The 17,708-nt window shown below is 37.3% G+C and overlaps 3 protein-coding genes across 9 annotated transcripts in view; all 3 read right to left on the bottom strand.

Moving 5' to 3' along the window:
• Positions 1 to 7,099, bottom strand: part of LOC109083427 (rho guanine nucleotide exchange factor 10-like) — a 51,099-nt gene extending 44,000 nt beyond the window's left edge. For 3 of the 6 annotated variants that reach the window (XM_042742321.1, XM_042742324.1, XM_042742323.1), the window contains exon 1: positions 6,919 to 7,099. The gene's annotated coding sequence lies outside the window, so the exon portion shown is untranslated. Of the gene's footprint in view, positions 1 to 4,962; positions 5,397 to 6,918 lie in introns of those variants that run through there. The other 3 variants (XM_042742325.1, XM_042742326.1, XM_042742322.1) reach the window with 2 other exon arrangements.
• A 2,982-nt stretch (positions 7,100 to 10,081) lies between these two features.
• Positions 10,082 to 13,195, bottom strand: LOC109107986 (protein CLN8-like). Of its 2 annotated transcripts, none has more exons than XM_042742319.1 (4): positions 12,993 to 13,195; positions 12,427 to 12,578; positions 11,252 to 11,611; positions 10,082 to 10,673 (listed from the first exon to the last, which is right to left on the bottom strand). In XM_042742319.1, exons 1-4 carry the CDS (start codon positions 13,024 to 13,026, stop codon positions 10,353 to 10,355), a joined length of 867 nt encoding a protein of 288 aa, XP_042598253.1. In that variant the 5' UTR covers positions 13,027 to 13,195; the 3' UTR covers positions 10,082 to 10,352. The 2 variants fall into 2 exon arrangements, with proteins under 2 accessions (XP_042598253.1, XP_042598252.1); XM_042742318.1 differs by having other exon boundaries at positions 12,427 to 12,698; positions 12,993 to 13,188.
• A 1,166-nt stretch (positions 13,196 to 14,361) lies between these two features.
• dlgap2a (discs, large (Drosophila) homolog-associated protein 2a) overlaps positions 14,362 to 17,708 on the bottom strand; it is a 120,927-nt gene continuing 117,580 nt past the window's right edge. The window contains exon 16 of the mRNA XM_042742317.1: positions 14,362 to 17,609. Within this exon, the coding sequence (XP_042598251.1) occupies positions 17,409 to 17,609 (201 nt within the window). The 3' untranslated portion in view covers positions 14,362 to 17,408. The remainder of the gene's footprint in view (positions 17,610 to 17,708) is intronic.

Raw genomic sequence — 17,708 nt, 5'->3', positions numbered from 1 at the left:
ATACAGTGGAGGGGCAGCTCTTCACTGTTGGCCCACTTATCACATCCAAACTGGAAACGTACGCTAATGCACAGACATGAGTGACCCCCCTCCTATATGTGACAGTGAGGGATAGAAAAACCTGTATCACTTTCTGTATCTCTCTCTCTCTCTGTATCTGTATCTCTCTGTATCTCTCTCTCTCTCTGTATCTGTATCTCTCTGTATCTCTCTCTCTCTGTATCTGTATCTCTCTCTCTATCTGTATCTCTCTGTATCTCTCTCTCTATCTGTATATATCGGTTTATAATCAGAATAGTAATTCACACACACACACACACACACACAACAGAGCTTTCCTCTCAACTTTGTTTGCAGACGAGGGTCAGTAGAAGAGTGAAGTCATTTTGTGGAATAGAGGAGTTTCTCATGAGGCTGCCGTGTGTGAGACCCTCAGGGTTAGCGAGAGATGAGGCGGACTGACTGACGCACGACTGTATTATCACAGACAATAAGATCCTGGCACAGACACGCAAGCTGTCTATCACAGTATCCACTATCCACACCCACTATCACAGTACTTAGTACATTCTACACGCCACAACTCATGAGTCACTAACAAACATGACGAAAAGAAAATCTGTTTTGCTGATAGTCGTCTGAAATATTTGGAGTGACACAGCAAAACAATAAGTGACGGTCTACGGTTTCAACAGCACTGGTTCCAAAAAACATTTTGTTTCCACAAATAGATTAAGCAGGAAAACGGTTTTCAATACTGACAATAATAAATGTTTCTTGAGCACCAGATCAGCATATTAGAAAGATTTCTGTCACGTGACACTGAAGACTGGAGTAATGGCTGCTGAAAATTTAGCTTTGCCATGCAGAAATATTTTATTTATATTTTAATTATTCCCAAATTTTGACCGTTAGTGTATATATATTTCTCTATGGAGAAGACAAAATGCATTTTTTACTTCCAGAACTTGACTGTTGCACATAATTACAGCTGATACTCATGACACAGTCTGTCAATGGCCTAAAATGGTCTGTTTAGGCAACACACCCTTTGAAGCTTATCTTTCTCTCTCTCACACCCCACAGACTACATACATCATAACAACGTAGATGAGATGTGAAAGAAATAAGAACAGATGTCTACCTAACTTTGGGTGGGAAAATCAGACATGTATTCTGCTGTTAATTTGACAGTTGTTGTAATCTACAAGTAAAAAAAAAGTTGACTGTAGTTTTTATTTACCTTAAAATATACATACAAATATAAGGTATCTTCCGATTTCGTAACATACAGGTGCATCTCAGTAAATTAGAATGTTGTGGAAAATCATTTATTTCAGTAATTCAACTCAAATTGTGAAACTTGTGTATTAAATAAATTAATTGCACACAGACGGAAGTAGTTTAATCTTTGGTTCTTTTAATTGTGATGATTTTGGCTCACATTTAACAAAAACCCACCAATTCACTATCTCAACAAATTAGAATATGGTGACATGCCAATCAGCTAATCAATTCAAAACACCTGCAAAGGTTTCCTGACCCTTAAAAATGGTCTCTCAGTTTGGTTCACTAGGCTACACAATCATGAGGCAGACTGCTGATCTGACAGTTGTCCAGAAGACAATCACTGACACCCTTCACAAGGAGGGTAAGCCACAAACATTAATTGTCAAAGAAGCTGGCTGTTCACAGAGTGCTGTATCCAAGCATGTTAACAGAAAGTTGAGTGGAAGGAAAGAGTGCAGAAGAAAAAGATGCACAACCAACCGAGAGAACCGCAGCCTTATGAGGATTGTCAAGCAAAATCAATTCAAGAATTTGAGTGAACTTCACAAGGAATGGACTGAGGCTGGGGTCAAGGCATCAAGAGCCACCACACACACAGATGTGTCAAGGAATTTGGCTACAGTTGTCATATTCCTCTTGTTAAGCCACTCCTGAACCACAGACAACGTCAGAGGCTTCTTACCTGAGCAAAGGAGAAGAGGAACTGGACTGTTGCCCAGTGGTCCAAAGTCCTCTTTTCAGATGAGAGCAAGTTTTGTATTTCATTTGGAAACCAAGGTCCTAGAGTCTGGAGGAAGGGTAGAGAAGCTCATAACCCATGTTGCTTGAAGTCAAGTGTTAGGTTTCCACAGTCTGTGATGATTTGGGGTGCAATGTCATCTGCTGGTGTTGGTCCATTGTGTTTTTTGAAAACCAAAGTCACTGCACCCATTTACCAAGAAATTTTGGAGCACTTCATGCTTCCTTCTGCTGATCAGCTTTTTGAAGATGCTGATTTCATTTTCCAGCAGGATTTGGAACCTGCCCACATTGCCAAAAGCACCAAAAGTTGGTTAAATTTCCATGGTGTTGATGTGCTTGACTGGCCAGCAAACTCACCAGACCTGAACCCCATACAGAATCTATGGGGTATTGTCAAGAGGAAAATGAGAAACAAGAGACCAAAAAATGCAGATGAGCTGAAGGCCACTGTCAAAGAAACCTGGGCTTCCATACCACCTCAGCAGTGCCACAAACTGATCACCTCCATGCCAGGCCGAATTGAGGCAGTAATTAAAGCAAAAGGAACCCCTACCAAGTATTGAGTACATGTACAGTAAATGAACATACTTTCCAGAAGGCCAACAGTACACTAAAAAAAATTTTTTTTTTTTTTTTTGGTCTTATGAATTACTCTAATTTGTTGAGATGGGTTGAATTTAATTTTTATTAAATGTGAGCCAAAAATCATCACAGTTGAAAGAACCAAAGACTTAAACTACTTCAGTCTGTATGCATTGAATTTATTTAATACACGAGTTGAATTACTGAAATAAATGAACTTTTCCACGACATTCTAATTTATTGAGATGCACCTGTATTTCTGATAAACTGTGCTTTGAGGGGAAAGAGAAAACACACACACCAACCAAAAGGAAACGGAACTATGACAGAGCGTGTGAAGCTTGTAATAACAACCCACCTGTGCGAAACCACAAACATCAGAGCCACATGTGCAAAAACACTCATTTAAGGATCAACACTAACACAGCACATTTGCCTTCACAGTATCATGACACCATGACAATATTTCACACAAATGACAGGTAGTTAACAAGAGGGAGCGTTAAATGACACGCTTCAGAGGTCTGAGGCTTTAGAAAAGGCCGCAATGGCATATAAATTCACTCCTACATGACAGTCTTCAGATTTCTTTCTCTGTTCTGATGAATCAACAGACTGTAAATCCTCCAGACCACATTACCACTGCTGTGAAACAATCAACACTGAAACAGTCATTCATTACTGATGATCAGGATTTTTAAAGTAAAATGATATTAACACCTTCATTTTTACTCTAAATGATACCCTGAAAGTTAAATGGATTCTTATATATAAATTTTTTTTACAAAATGCATAAAAGTTACTGTGTACTCAAAGTACTTGTGCAATGTGCGTGAAACATCCAGAGAGTTGGGAACAGATTTGTTAGTACATGAGTGTGTATCAGCATTGATCATGATGAGCTGATCAATGTTTAGTCTGAGCTTGACTTCTGGGTGTGTAACTGTTCAGGCGAGGAAAAAACCCTGCTGTTTAAATGTGGCTGCAGGGCTTCTGCCAGTCTGCAGTTTTGTATCAATCTAGACATGTCTGAGAGAATGAAATATGTTTGTTAGTGTAACATACACATACATGCCTCATTACGTACATTTAACTTCATTTTTAAGACAAATCTATGGAATTTGTGAGACCAAACCTTCATAATTAATTTTACATTATTTCATTGATACAGTAAACAGCATTCTGTTACAAAGCAAAATGTAAGTCTTAAATCACTAATAATTTTCTCTTACAGTGAGCTTGGAAACACAGCATTGGAAAATGGAGGATTTGTGACCTGAGAACAGAATGATTTATAATGTTCTTTTTTTTTTTAACAGAATAAAGTCATCCCACAACATGTAGACTAGTAAATGGCAGAATTTGCAATCCATAAGCAATCCACTGACACTTAAAGTCACAATGTAATGAAAGTGGAAACATGTTTTTCTGTATTGTGATGTACATTCAAGTTAAAGAGAATATTAAGAAAAAAATAGGGTGTGAATTGATTCAAACCACTGGATGTTGATTGGTTATGTTGTTTATTGTTTAAGAGAATTTTATGTTGATTGGATGGAGGCTAATCTGAACGTGAGCTAATTATCATTTGTAAAAATATGTTGTGAATTGATTCAAACCACTGGATGTTGATTGGATGGAGCTAATCTGAACGTGAGCTAATTATGGTTTATTAAGAAATGACTGTACATGTAACAATCTCACATCTTATCATAATACAGGCCTTAAGGTCTTAGAATAAATGAATTGAGGGCCATTGAGTCTGAAAAGATGTTTAGGCTGCTGTTCAGGGTCAAAAGTTTAATTCCCAGTTAGACTTACAGAAGTACACTTTAAAAACCCACTAAATAATGACCTGGAAGAGCAAACGCCACATGCCATCCATCTATTTTCTCCTATAAAACAGCTTGAAATGTGTTAAATATGGACCTTAAGCAAACTCTGTGACCTCCAGCAACACGCCCAATAAGAACACACACACAGGCAGGTCAAAACCAGTCTAAATCCTGCTGGGTTAGACATTAAAGACGGAGGATGAGGAGACGAGAAATTAAATTAGATGATGTACTCCAACATAACAGCCATGATATCCTGTTATCCGAGTGTCACCATGGTAACAAAAGAACTGCAAAGCAGACATAAAGGCTTCAGTAATCCTTCACAGAAAACTCTTAAAAAAAAACTCATACATGGACATGGAAGCTCTAAGAATTAACAAACATGGATCCCAAGTGTATTGCATGACCACAGTGTTAGATCACCCAACAAAACACCATCTGCCCACGACTCTGTTAGCACAACAAAACAACCCAATGAATATCAAGCAAACAAAGAGTTTTTTCCTCTCACTTTTGTCTCTTTCTCCCACTGTGTCAAAGTCCCCCAGTCATAAATTCCATTTTTCCTGCAGATTCCTTCAGAAGGGGTTAGCCACTCCACATCGAATCACACAGATATGATTCACCCCTAAACAGCTCTGTTGTATATCAACCTCTGTCCATGTGGAGCACTGCTAGAGAAAACCTCAAGGAAATGTTGATTGGCTGCAAAAAGAAATCTTTTCTTAAATGTGAATTGAGCCAATGAGGTTCAGGCTATGTTCAACAAGCTTGAAAAGCTTGTAATCCACAGCCTTTATTTACGGAGGAGATCACTGTGGGTGGAGAAGCCCCGTGCTCCAGTGGTGTGGCTATTTGCTAAGCAAATTGCCAGCAATCTGAGCAAATCCTGTCCTCTCATGTGCTCTGATGCAAAGTGAGTCGGACAAGCATGGAGTCAAACAATGCAGTCGCACATGAGAGAGCTCTTCCCCCGTATCCCACACACTCATCTAGGAAAAGGCTAGAGGGCCTCGGATTCCTAAAAGCACAGCAGCTCCCGGGGAAGGAAATGCAGTAAAACTGAGGGGAAGTGGAAAGTTTCACTAAAAAGAGCATTCCTTAAATGTTTCCAACCATTTGATCCATGTTTAAATGGGAAGTATGAAGCTCAGAATTAATGACACACTGTGTACATGAAACGCTCTGGGAACTATTGAGCAAACTTCTTGTCTACAGGCACACTAGATTTTATCCTTCAGCCTTAGTACAGATTGTCAGTAGTCTGTGAAGGACAAAAACAGTATATTTCAAGAATGAGACACAAAGGACACAATGATAAGCATCTGTGGCATTGAAAAATATTTCGTTTTTTGTAACACAATAAATTCATTGTTGTAGCAGGGTTATTTTACATGATTTTTAACTAATTTTACTGGATTTGAAAACTATTTCAACCTGGCACAATGTGAGCTGACTGCAACTAAGTTTTTGTATACATTTGGCTGGTTATTATTTATTCCCAAAGCAGCATGTTTTACACTTACTGACACCTATCAGAGTGGATGCATTTAATGTGTGTACTAATTGCTGCTGGTCAGCATTGAAGCTGTGTATGGCATGTAGTTCTTGTTTGGACATTTGGACTCAATCTGCTGAGTCTCAATGATTAAATGTATGATATAAAGTAGATAGAGAAGTATTATTTTTGACATTTAATCAATTGCATGATCAATTGCTGGTCATGTGATGTCAACATATCAGCACCCAATCTCCATGCATAATAAAACAGTTTTTTTCTAGAGGACTGATAGGATTATGATTGATCTCACATGAGTGTAAATCATATTAGCCATATTTCTCAACAGTATGATTAATTTCTTTATGTGCAACGTTTTTAATGTTTAAAAAATAATACTGAGTGCATATTTAAATTACCACAATGGGCCACCTCTAACTGGTCAAAACTGGAACAATATATAATCATTAAAATTCCAAGATTTTAATGAATGTATTAGTTTCCAGGACTGGAAATCACAATTTTAAAATTCCGTGATATTTCCAGGTTGTCTATGAACGTGTAACGCTTTACTAACGTTACACGTTTCACAATGATTAAGTTAGATGATAGGAGCCCTGTGGATTAGGTGGTTATTTTGAAAGCTCAAGTTTTAATAATGCCGAATTGAACGCAACTTAATAAAATCTGACATGACTGCTCAGTTGTCACTTGCCACGTAAAGCGGAATCCAGCAGGAAAAGCGCAGCCGCCCCAGATGTTGAAAACTTAAGAAGTTATTAAAAATATCTCACCACTGCACCAGAGCTCAGACTATAAACTTCATAACACGGTGCAAACTGCAACAAAGACGTCGATATCACGGCAAACATGCGCGCGTTACAAATTACAAACTTAATTCAAACATAATAGACTTTCAGTGGATTCTCAAATGTTTGGGAATTTCATGCGCGTAATTTATCAACTCACCATCTTTCTGAATCCTTCTGGGAAAAAAAATTGTTTAAATTCCGTTTACAGTGCCGCGAGACCGGTTACGCGAAAAACAGCCAAAACACCTTAACTATTCTCAGTATCATTTTAAAGGACTATATGCAACTTTTTCACTGCTTTTCCCAAACGCGAGCCAACCACTCCATAGGCCCGCCCTCCGCTGCGAGCTCATTGGTGGAGCCTTTTGTTGTCGGTCTCTAATTGGTTTTAAGACACGCCAATCAAATTCCCTGCGTTCCTCCGTCTGGATGGACACATGCGTTCCAATGTGTGTCACGTGATGTGTGTGAACCGCTCCGGTGCATCTTCGGCCTCTCTCACATCCAGAGGTCTACATATATTAATAAAATTACTGGAAAATCTTACAGAGACTGCTATAATATACAGGTGAATTAAACACCTAGATTAAATAGAAGATCAAAGAATTTCACAATTTTTTGAAGAAGGGTTGTGATTTATTGTAGTCGATTCCTTTCACAAATGTCCAAACTTTGGAAAATGATTGCAGTGTATTTATTTGCAGCGCTGTACTGCACTCTAGTGGTCACACACAAACTCGCTGAATGCTTTTATACTATAATGCATTAGTGTCGATTTGTGTGGGGGATCAAATTGAATTTCTGTATTAAATAATAAAAAAGGTTCTATATTATATGACGACGTCTCCGAATTCTCAACTTTTTGAAAATTATTGTTAGAGAAAAAACAGCTTTCGGTCAGACCAGTGACGCCATCACGCAACCACGCACTCCCCGCCACGTAAAAGATGAAACAGCGCCATGAAATCTACGTGTGGACAAAATGTATGTGAGTGTTAATCACTACTTTATAGAGCTGATACAGAGAATGAATGAGAAGGGTCTGGCTGCAGACTTGCACTTGCATTCTCACTGACATCACTAGCAGTCCTTTTTTTTTATTATTATTTTATTTATTTGAATCTCTCAACATTTTACATCAGTAGCCAGGTGTTGATGTCCAAACATTTTGGAAAATGATTGCAGTGTATTTTATTTGAAGACAAGAAAAAAACAAATTAAATTACAATGTCACTTGCAATTGCCACCTGCACTCTCCGCTACCTGCGGCGTCACTTGCAATCGACATAAACGGTGCATTTTGCCAATGGAGACGAGACGCTGTGGTGGTTAAACAATTAAAACTCATTTAGTACCATAACGTAAAGGATCCTGCAAGACACCTGTAGGAGAAAAAGACGAGACCCGCAAATCCGTCGCCACAGAACAGCAGCATGCGTAACGCAATGCGTAAAGTCTCTCGTTAAGCACTTTCATCCCGTAGAAAACAATAAACACTTATATACTACACAGAAGAGCATCAACAGGAATAATTTAAACACGCATTTCCATGCAAGTAATAATTTCAATTGAAATGTGCACCAATATAACGCCGATTCATTTTTAAATACACAACGGCTTTCCAGTCAACATACTGAAGACAACTGTGTGAACACAAACAGTAGTTTGTAACAGTTTTGAACTATTGAAACTTATAATATGAAATAAACCATTAAATGTAACAGAAAAAAAATATGTTTAAATAACATTGTTTTTGGTATACATAAAAATATATATGAATTCCCAAAATGAAATGAAATGGAAACCCCCCAAGAGTTCAAGGTAAGTGAGATTTTGTCATTTCCTTCTCTCTCATTCTAGAGAAACGAATGGTGTGTGTAATATCATTTAGCTTACTTGCTGAACATGAGAGACTATTCTAGAGTTCACACAAACCCGCGGTTCTGATTGCCACATTGTGAAAGCACAGGCTAAAAAAAAAGCTGAAATGCTCTTTTTAAACCTCACTGAAAAACAGGAGCAACTAAAGCCGAGGTATTTTAGCAGCTGATAATAGCAGTTAAACTGCCCCTTTGCTATTATTACATTACAAAACATTAACATTTATATAATACTTTTTTTTCCACCTATTGCGAACAGATAACACCGCACATCCTCTTTGTGTCATCCTCAAAATACCCTGAGCTGTTACAAAGGGCAAGCATTGTACTGTTGTTTTTTCCTTCATTCATATCCTGAAGTAGCATTAGATCATTGATGTGCAGATTAATTTGGTACTGTCTGTTATATATATATGCTTTAAATATGCTGTATGCATCAATATGCATTTTCTGTTATGCTTCTCAACTTCTAAAGAATCTATATAAAGTATGACAAAAAGAGGAAGTACTAAGTATAACCAAACACACAAACACAGAGGAACTCTGGTTCAATATGTAGTCCTTGAAATGAAACAATATATTGTGAAATAAAACAACTTCCTTTCCATCCCTGATCCCTCCCTGGTACACATGCGCGCGCACACACACACACACACACACACACACACACACATACATACACACACACACACACACACGCATTCCTTTCTACAGAGATAAGTCAGTCTCTGACAGAACAAATCCTATTTATGCAGAGCACAAAGAGTTTAGTCAAACGTTCACAAAAATTCACAAAACACTGGCTGCAGCCATTGAACACCAATACACACAACATCTGTAAAAGACGAATCCTTCATACAACTAAAACAAAAACCAGGTTGGTGGTTTTGAGCTGAAGTTTCCATAGCAATCTGCGTGACATTTAGTCAAGTAGAGTGTGGCTGAGTTGACAGACCATACTTGGTCATGAAGTAGTCAGGGTTTTCGTTATCACAAGACAAATAATGTTACTGGGAGTAACAAACATGAGCCTATCAGACAAATACTTAAGAAAAAGACAAGGATCTCACAGCTTGAGAGATGCTGTGCTGCTCAGACTGCCAATGTACAAAGAGAAATATGACTCAAACAGCCACTCCCGAAACACCCAAACACACATAAAAGCTTTCTTTCAGGACGCCTAACTCAACTCAAACAGGAAATTGAAAGCAAGTTGCATAAACGGATCTCATGATATTTGCAGGCCCAAAGAAGTCTCCCTGAAACATGCACCAGACTTCTAGTCAATGTTTTAAGTGCCCAAAAATATATAGATAGAACTACTTGAAGGGATAGTTCAGCTGAAATGAAAACTCTTGTTATAATTTACTCATCCTCATGTCATTCCAAACATGTATGACATTCTTCAGTTAAACACAATAAATAATAGTTTTACTTTTAATAGAAGTATTTTAAAAGAAATCATTTTGTCCATATAATGAAAGTCATGAGTTGTTGTTTTGGACCCCACTGACTTTCAGTTATTTGACAAAAACAGTCATTATTTCAGGTTTGGAATAACTTTGAGGGTTATAGCAAGTAGTACTAGTTAGTGCTAAACCTAAGCCTTCAAATAATACTCACTAAAAACACAACTGTACAATATTGTATATTTTCTCTCTGCTTCGTATTGCAGACTATATTTCCCATAAGGCTTTGGTCTTAGGGTTAATCAGCTGGCATGGGGCTTGTGTCGAGCCTGGTCTCGGTTTGGTCCGTTCTCTGCTGCAGATTTTTTGTTAAAGTTCCAGTCCACAGGATTAAGAAGCTGCAGGGTTTTCTTATGCGTCCAAATGGGGTTGAGGAAGAAGGTGAGCAGGAAGAGGCCTATGAAGAACAGCAGTCTCTGAACCAGTGGGATGTGGGTGTTCATCTCCTCCCAATGATTCCAACTCACCCACCACATGTAGTAGGACACAACCATGCGGCAGTGGAACATGTGAATCATTATCCACTGGTTAGCTTTCCAGAAGAGCGTCTTAGACCAGCCCGCCTATGAAAAGAAGGAATGTCAGAGAAAAACCAAGTTCAAGACAGTGGTTTATTTATTTCAGTGTAGCTACACAGAGGGAGATTTTTGAACTCTGATCTCTTAAATCTGAAACAAATAAACCGAACAATTCAAACTGTTGCTCCATCATGACAAAAGTTGATCTGAACAGATAATTTATTGCTAACGCCTGCTATGTTAACATAAAAAAAGGAAAAGTAGTGTAATGGAATGCAGAAATGCATTGTGTGTGAATGCCCCTAAGGGGTTATTCCCACAGAACACGTTTGGTTTTTGCATTTAAAAATATGAGACACAGGACAGTGGATGTCTTATTTTTGAATTTGAACTTTAAATTAACACACTATTCTAAAAAAAAAAACACAACAGCTCCTTAAACGAAGGAAGTTCCTCTTTCTAAGAACAGAGTACAAACAGCAGAACAAGACAAATGGTTTATTTTCAGCTTTGATTACAAAGCTATTTCCTGTATGTATATTATTTGTTAACTAACTGGCCTACATCTTACTAAAAAACTGAGTTTTCAAGCAAAAAGTTTTCCTTAGACCTTTGCTTCTCACCTTAAGAAGCATCCAGGAGATGCAGGTGAAAGGTGTACTCATCTCTAGCAGCAAAGTCACCATAGGGAGGAAATGACCCAGCCAGTTCCACACAACCGCCCCGGCAAACCCTGCTAGGGCGAAGAAGTGATGCATGGCCAATGGCAGGTCGAAAGACCAGAATGCCAGGTTGGACGCATGAAGGGCCACATTTTCAAACAGGAAGAAGCCTGTAGCGGTCAGCACGTTGAACCAGGACCAGTTCTCCTGCCCGAGAATCTTATCAGAGTAGACAGCAGAGTCCTCCATAAGAGCACGAAGCCCTGCCACCGTGCTCTGGAGGCCAAACACAGCCCTTGTCACAGCCAAATCCCAGAAGACCTCGAAGCAAAGATAAACATCCTAATGTAAGGAAATGATCTAGACACAAAAATGTCAATGTCATATTAAAGGAACAGTTTATGCAAAAATCTAAATTTGCTGACAGTTTACTTATCTATCCTCAGGGCATTCAAAATGTATGAGTAGGTTTCTCTTTATCGAAACAGATCTGGAGAAATTTGCATAGCTTTTTCACTAAAAAACCCTCTGCAGTGAATGTGTCCCTTCTAAAAAGCTGATAAAATCATCACAATAATCCACAAGTAGGCTTATCAACACAACTCCAGTTCATCAATTAACGTCTTGTGAAGTGAAATATGCACAGATCATGCACAATTTACAAGCGAAAACAGTCCAAAACACTTTGGATTTGGCATTTTTAACACTAAATAAATATGGATTCTGATGTTAAATGACAACGGGGGATAGAATTTTTCATTGGATGAAGCGTTATGTATTTTGGACATCACCTTAAAGATGAATTTTTTTTTTTACAAACACTTTTTTTTGATTAACTTGAAGATGAATTTTTTTTTTTACAAGTATGGATTATTGTGATGTTTTTATTTAGCTGTTTGGACTCTCATTCTGACGGCACCCATTCACTTCAGTGGATCTGCTGGTGAGCAAATTATGATGTTAAATTTCTCCAAATCTGTTCTGATGAAGAAACAAACTCATCTACGTCTTGGATGGCCAGAGAATGAGTGGATTTTCAGCAAATTTTTATCTTTGGGTGAAAAAGTCCTTAAAAAAAAAAAAAAGAAAGAAAGAAAAAACAGAATCTTTTAAAAATCAACCATATTAAAGGGCACCTTTTCTTTGGCTGACAGTGAGCGGTAGGTGTAAAACACTAGGTTAGACAGGATGTGAGAGAGGAGGAAGATAAAGGCGTAGAAGATGAAGCCCAGGCTGATGATTTTCAGCTGAATGTCCTGGGAGGAGTAGTCCATGCTGAAGTTGTGACCTGAGGACAGGATTAAATTATCTGGCTGGGAGGACATTGCTCAGATCTCCGAACAAATGTCAGACTGCAGTGTCCTTCGGTAATGCGCCACAGTCAGTTCCCATAAAACCAATTACCAGTCTAGAACGAGAAAGACACTCATTATATCATACAGACACACCCTCTGGCCCATTTAACTGCATTACTCACTGAGCAAATACCCTGCCCTTATTGTACGACAATTCTGACCTTTAAGAAAAGTAAAAAGAAACTATAATCTAAATCACATCATTCATATGCTCAGTCAGATGTATGCTTTCTACTTCTCATTTTCTAGTGCTATAAATAAATAAATATCATTACAAGTCAGAGCGTTAAAAGTCTCTGCTTAGTTTTTTTTTTTTTTTAAGTGTCATTGTTTGTCATAGTTCTTACCTCTTGTAGACGAAATAACGGCCACGAAACGCATTCCTAATTCCTTTCTGCGTATTAAAGACCTAAACTATTAATTACGGTCTTTTGATGTGAACTCAACAATAACGGCTCGCATTCCTTCACCGGGCGCGAACAACTGCACAGTGCACAGTTATAACAAACGCTTCGGAGACCGAGAGATGTCATGTGACTTCATCTAATCACATGACCAGGCTGATTCATAAACGCTGCTCTTTCACCCTCTGCTGGCAGTATCAAGAAGCGAGGATAAAATGTAGAATTGATATAGGAATTAGAATTTTAAAGGGGATAGCAGTAAATGTAATTTTTAATAACATATATTTTTTTCCATTATGAATTAGACTACCAATAAACATGCCCCCCCAGAAACTTTTCATTATGATTTCATTATATTAAATACTTTTATTATTATTATTATTATTATTTAAATACAACAAATTCAATGCATTCAAATATAGGTTTCAATATTTGTATGAATTTATCTGAAAATTAATGTGGAGGACATTTTGTGGAGCTGTATTGCAAAATTAAATCCATTAAAATCCATTAAAATGAATGCATTTTGTTTTGAATTTTAGTTTAGGCAGATTACAAAAATGTAGATTAGGTTATATAGGCACAGTTAGTCACAGTTTTGATGTGTTGTCACAAAACTGGTGCTGGACTAATTGGTAATGTTGTGCATGTTGAGTAAATTCAATCAATACAATCCAAATAGCTCATTTCCTTCAAAAATTTAATGACTGGATTATTTACAATATATGATCATAACAATAATCAAGTCATGAAAAGAAACACAAATAATCTAGGTGAGCAAAAACAAAAGGAGTCAAATTTGTAACAAATTCATAACACAATTTAAACATTTCATGAATACATAAAAATAAACAAAACTGATAAATTTAACAATTAACAAAAGCAATGAAGCAGGAAAACCCACATTCAGCATCAAAACGGTGCATGCCACCCAAAGAAATAAATAACTCAACCAATAAGGAAGAGCACAAAAAGAGTTTTGCTTCAACAAAGGATCAATTATGTATTTATATTATATATATTTATATATAACTATTTATATAATTCTGTACAAATAATGAATATTTGGTATTATATTCACCCTTCATATAGATATGATATACAGTATAATAAAAGAAAATATTCTCAGCTAAACAACTACCTTTTCATTTGTTAATTTCACTAAGATTTTATAATCTTTTCACATTCTGAGATCCAGGATTAATCCAGTCCCAAGATGAAGCTTCTCTAGTGTAAGAAACCGGTACCTTACCGGTACCAAAGGCCTGCTGTCTGGTTTCAAATACTGTGGTCCGGAGGGTTAATCATTTTCAATGAATCTTTTTTTTTTTTTTTTTTTTTAATACTGACTTATGATTTATTTTGATGGAAATAAATGTACATATGAATAGAGTTAATGCACATGATGTTCATGAAACCATAGTTAAACAAGATGACCACCCAGTGCAACCCTGCTGAATAAAATGTGGCAATCATACAAACAAATCATCATTAAATAACTGATTCCACTGTTCTAAAAGATGGCAGGTGAGCATTGTTCTTCCAGATGTTTGTTTAGAGGTCAGCTCACCAAAACAATTTCAGACTGTTGTGTTGAAATGATATGACGAAGCATGGGAAAGATGGTGTGCGTGAAGGTCTGTGAACAGCAGAAGCTGTTCAAACGTGGCACATAAACATATTTGGCACATGAACACTGCCTGCATTACTGGCATGTTTGCATATTGATAACTGAGCAGGTTAATCAGAATGAACAGCTGCCACATTGCAGGACCGCATAATCACAAACACGTCCTCACCATGTAGGGGGAAAAACTTTTTATAAACAAAGCATGATTAAAATAATCAGTTCATTATCAATAATTCAATCTGCCATAATGAAAAATGAATATCATATAATCAGCTGGTAACACATACAAAAAAGTTTCAATAGTTAACATAAACGACTACATTTTTTAATAAATGCTGCAAAAAATATATTTCTCATTGTAAGTTCAGATAAATCAATGCATTAACTAATATTAACAAATGAGACCTTTTTGTAAAATGTTACCCATCAGTTTAGTGTGTATTTTTCAACAGTCTGACTAGTTTGTAAGGCCAGGAGAGTGTCAGTAATGACCTGCGGATTTCTGTAAACCCTGAGGGCCACGACTCAAAGCTGTAAAAAAGCTGAAAGCTGTAAATAGTCCAGAACTTGTTCCAAATAATGATTAACAAAATAATCCATCAAAACTTCTGTTGGTGTAAAATGAGAGCTAGAACACTGTATTGTGACTTTAGGTGCAATTTACAGATGAAATGCTGTGTTTTGGCACATTTATTTCCGAAAATTTCACTAGCCTGAAACCAGTTTCATCGATTACAAGCCTTGCGTAGATGAAATGCTGTAATTGTGTTTGAACAATGACTTCAGCCAAAAAAAAAAAAAAACGGCGCACAGGGAAATGAAAAGAAAATATTTGCTTCTAACGACAAGCTCTTCTCAAGGTCATCTCGCAAAGGAAATTGAGAATATAAAGCTCCACGGAAGTCGAGTGGAAGTGATAAAACTAATCTCCTCTAATCTCTGGCCTCCTCTCTCTTTCTATGACGCAGAAGCAAACACAAGGCCATCTCAAGAGGGGAAATAGTTTGACTTTCGAAATGAAATGTAACCTTGTATGATAGACAGAGGATGACTGTAATGATATATAGTGGATAAAATATGGCATTTTTAAATAATATGGTATTTGTGAAAGTTTTTGAAGCTGTCAGCAGTGACACTTCGGTGGCTGTGAGTCACTAAGTGGTCATGCATTTATGCTTTGTATTAACAGAACATCAGACTCTTTTATCTGAAGTGTTAGAGCTGAACTGCAGCATGTTTAAGCTGAAATCTCTCTCAGGAACAGAAAGTGGGTCTCTTTAGTATATTCTGAACGAAGCCAACAAATTCAATGATTGTATAACCATCCAAAGCAACATTGGCACTGTCCACCTTTGGTTTTGATATTCTAATATAATCAACCATCCTGTGTACTGCAGTCGCCTGTTTGGACAAACGCCATCAGATAGACTCAGGAACAGTTCTACTTTGATTATAGCGTTAAAGCATTCTGCACATTCTCACAGATGTGTCTATCACATATATCACCCACCGCCAAGTCATCTAGATAATAATGGGAACGCCTGATTTCTCCTTTCAGTCTAGACAAAATCATTGATTTTCTTTGTCAATATACACAGAAAAGACATAAAAAGGTTTTTTTTTTTTTTTTGCAAAGAACATGGGCCAGATGCTTGATAACAGCAGATGGAGTGGAAAATGATTCAGTAAAAATAAATACAAACTGATGAATGACTACAATGTTGATTCAGAGACATGAAATGATAAATCAATAATCACAGAAAACCTTGCAATTCAACTGCAACAATATCTTTTAGAACTTCATTTCCCTTGGAAATACATACAAACATACATTTAGAAGAAGAAAGTGCAAAAATGCATTTTTGAACCTTCACATTGTTGAATTTAGGTTTTAAGCAATTGCACCCAAAAACCTAGAGTAATTCATCTAAAACGACATAAACCATAAATATCAAGTATGAAGCAGTGTGACAGCTCTATATTAGATATCAGTAAGTAGGTGAATAATAAAAACTGATCTTCAATCCAGCAATGTAAACCCTCAGGCTGAGATTTAAACGTTTTTTTAGAAGACTGTGACTGTCCGCTCTGGCCAACGGCTTCAGTCTAGAATGTATGATTGAGGTATTTCAGCACTGGCACTTACATAAATGTTCACAAGAGAGTTCATGAGAAAAATACTATGAACTTTACTTGGGAGAGAGACGGAGAGAGAGAACAACAGAAACACAAAGACGAAGAGAGAGAGAGAAATGAAATTTAAGAACGGAAATACAAAGCTACAGAACTTGAACGAATGGAACCAGATGGAACCGGAACTAAATACTTTTCTCCAGGTTTCTTAATTTAATGAAAACAAATGAATTCTTTAAATTTGAGGCCTCAAAAAATGTAATTTTTCTATTTTGAAAGTGCTAAATGGATGTCATAAAGACAGAGAGATCATCAGATTGGCTGTGATTAAAGCTTATATGAAAATTTTGCTTCGTTAGGCAACGTCACTGTCACGTGGGTCTACAATTGCGATATGTTGTGCAATTTTGGTGAAGTGTCTCTCCCTAAACAGGGAAAACTTCATATGGATGTTGCAGGCAGTTCTGAAAGGTACAAATCCTTTTTGAGACTTCTGTCAGGAATGAAACTCTTGTTTCTGATGAATGTATTTTGAACTGGCTCTGTCACTGAGAGTGATGATGGTGATGGTGTGATGAAAGTGTTCCCTGTGACTCTCAGAGCCGCGTTTGGGCCTCTGGTATATAGATCTCGATGCTGTCAGCCCGCTCTGATGCTGAGTTTTGACGGAATGAAGCTGCGCGTTTGGCCGCCATGAGGCGCCGTCGTGCCTCCTGTCTCTGACGGTCAGGGAGATCCAAAGATTTCTCCCTCGTCACACTCTTACGCAACGTCTTCTTTGGTACTGGCGGCGGGAGCTGGAACCATGACAAATAATATACAAACAACATATGAATGTACAAATACTGGATTATTTTTTCATTTAAATGTGTGTCAGGTAATATCTTCAGCAGACT

This window comes from Cyprinus carpio, chromosome B17 (genome assembly GCF_018340385.1).
Source record: "Cyprinus carpio isolate SPL01 chromosome B17, ASM1834038v1, whole genome shotgun sequence".
Classification (NCBI taxonomy): domain Eukaryota; kingdom Metazoa; phylum Chordata; class Actinopteri; order Cypriniformes; family Cyprinidae; genus Cyprinus; species Cyprinus carpio.
The sequence above is the reverse complement of the archived record's forward strand: the minus strand, read 5'-3'. Positions and strand labels throughout refer to the sequence as shown.

Excerpts from the sequence above, each read along its gene's own strand:
- LOC109107986 (XM_042742318.1), bottom strand. The coding sequence starts at position 12,615 with ATGTCCTCCCAGCCAGATAATTTAATCCTGTCCTCAGGTCACAACTTC. Across the intron at positions 11,612-12,426 it reads CACTGTCAGCCAAAGAAAAG|GTCTTCTGGGATTTGGCTGT; the intron begins GTGCCCTTTAAT and ends CTTTGCTTCGAG. Across the intron at positions 10,674-11,251 it reads TCTCCTGGATGCTTCTTAAG|GCGGGCTGGTCTAAGACGCT; the intron begins GTGAGAAGCAAA and ends TTCTTTTCATAG.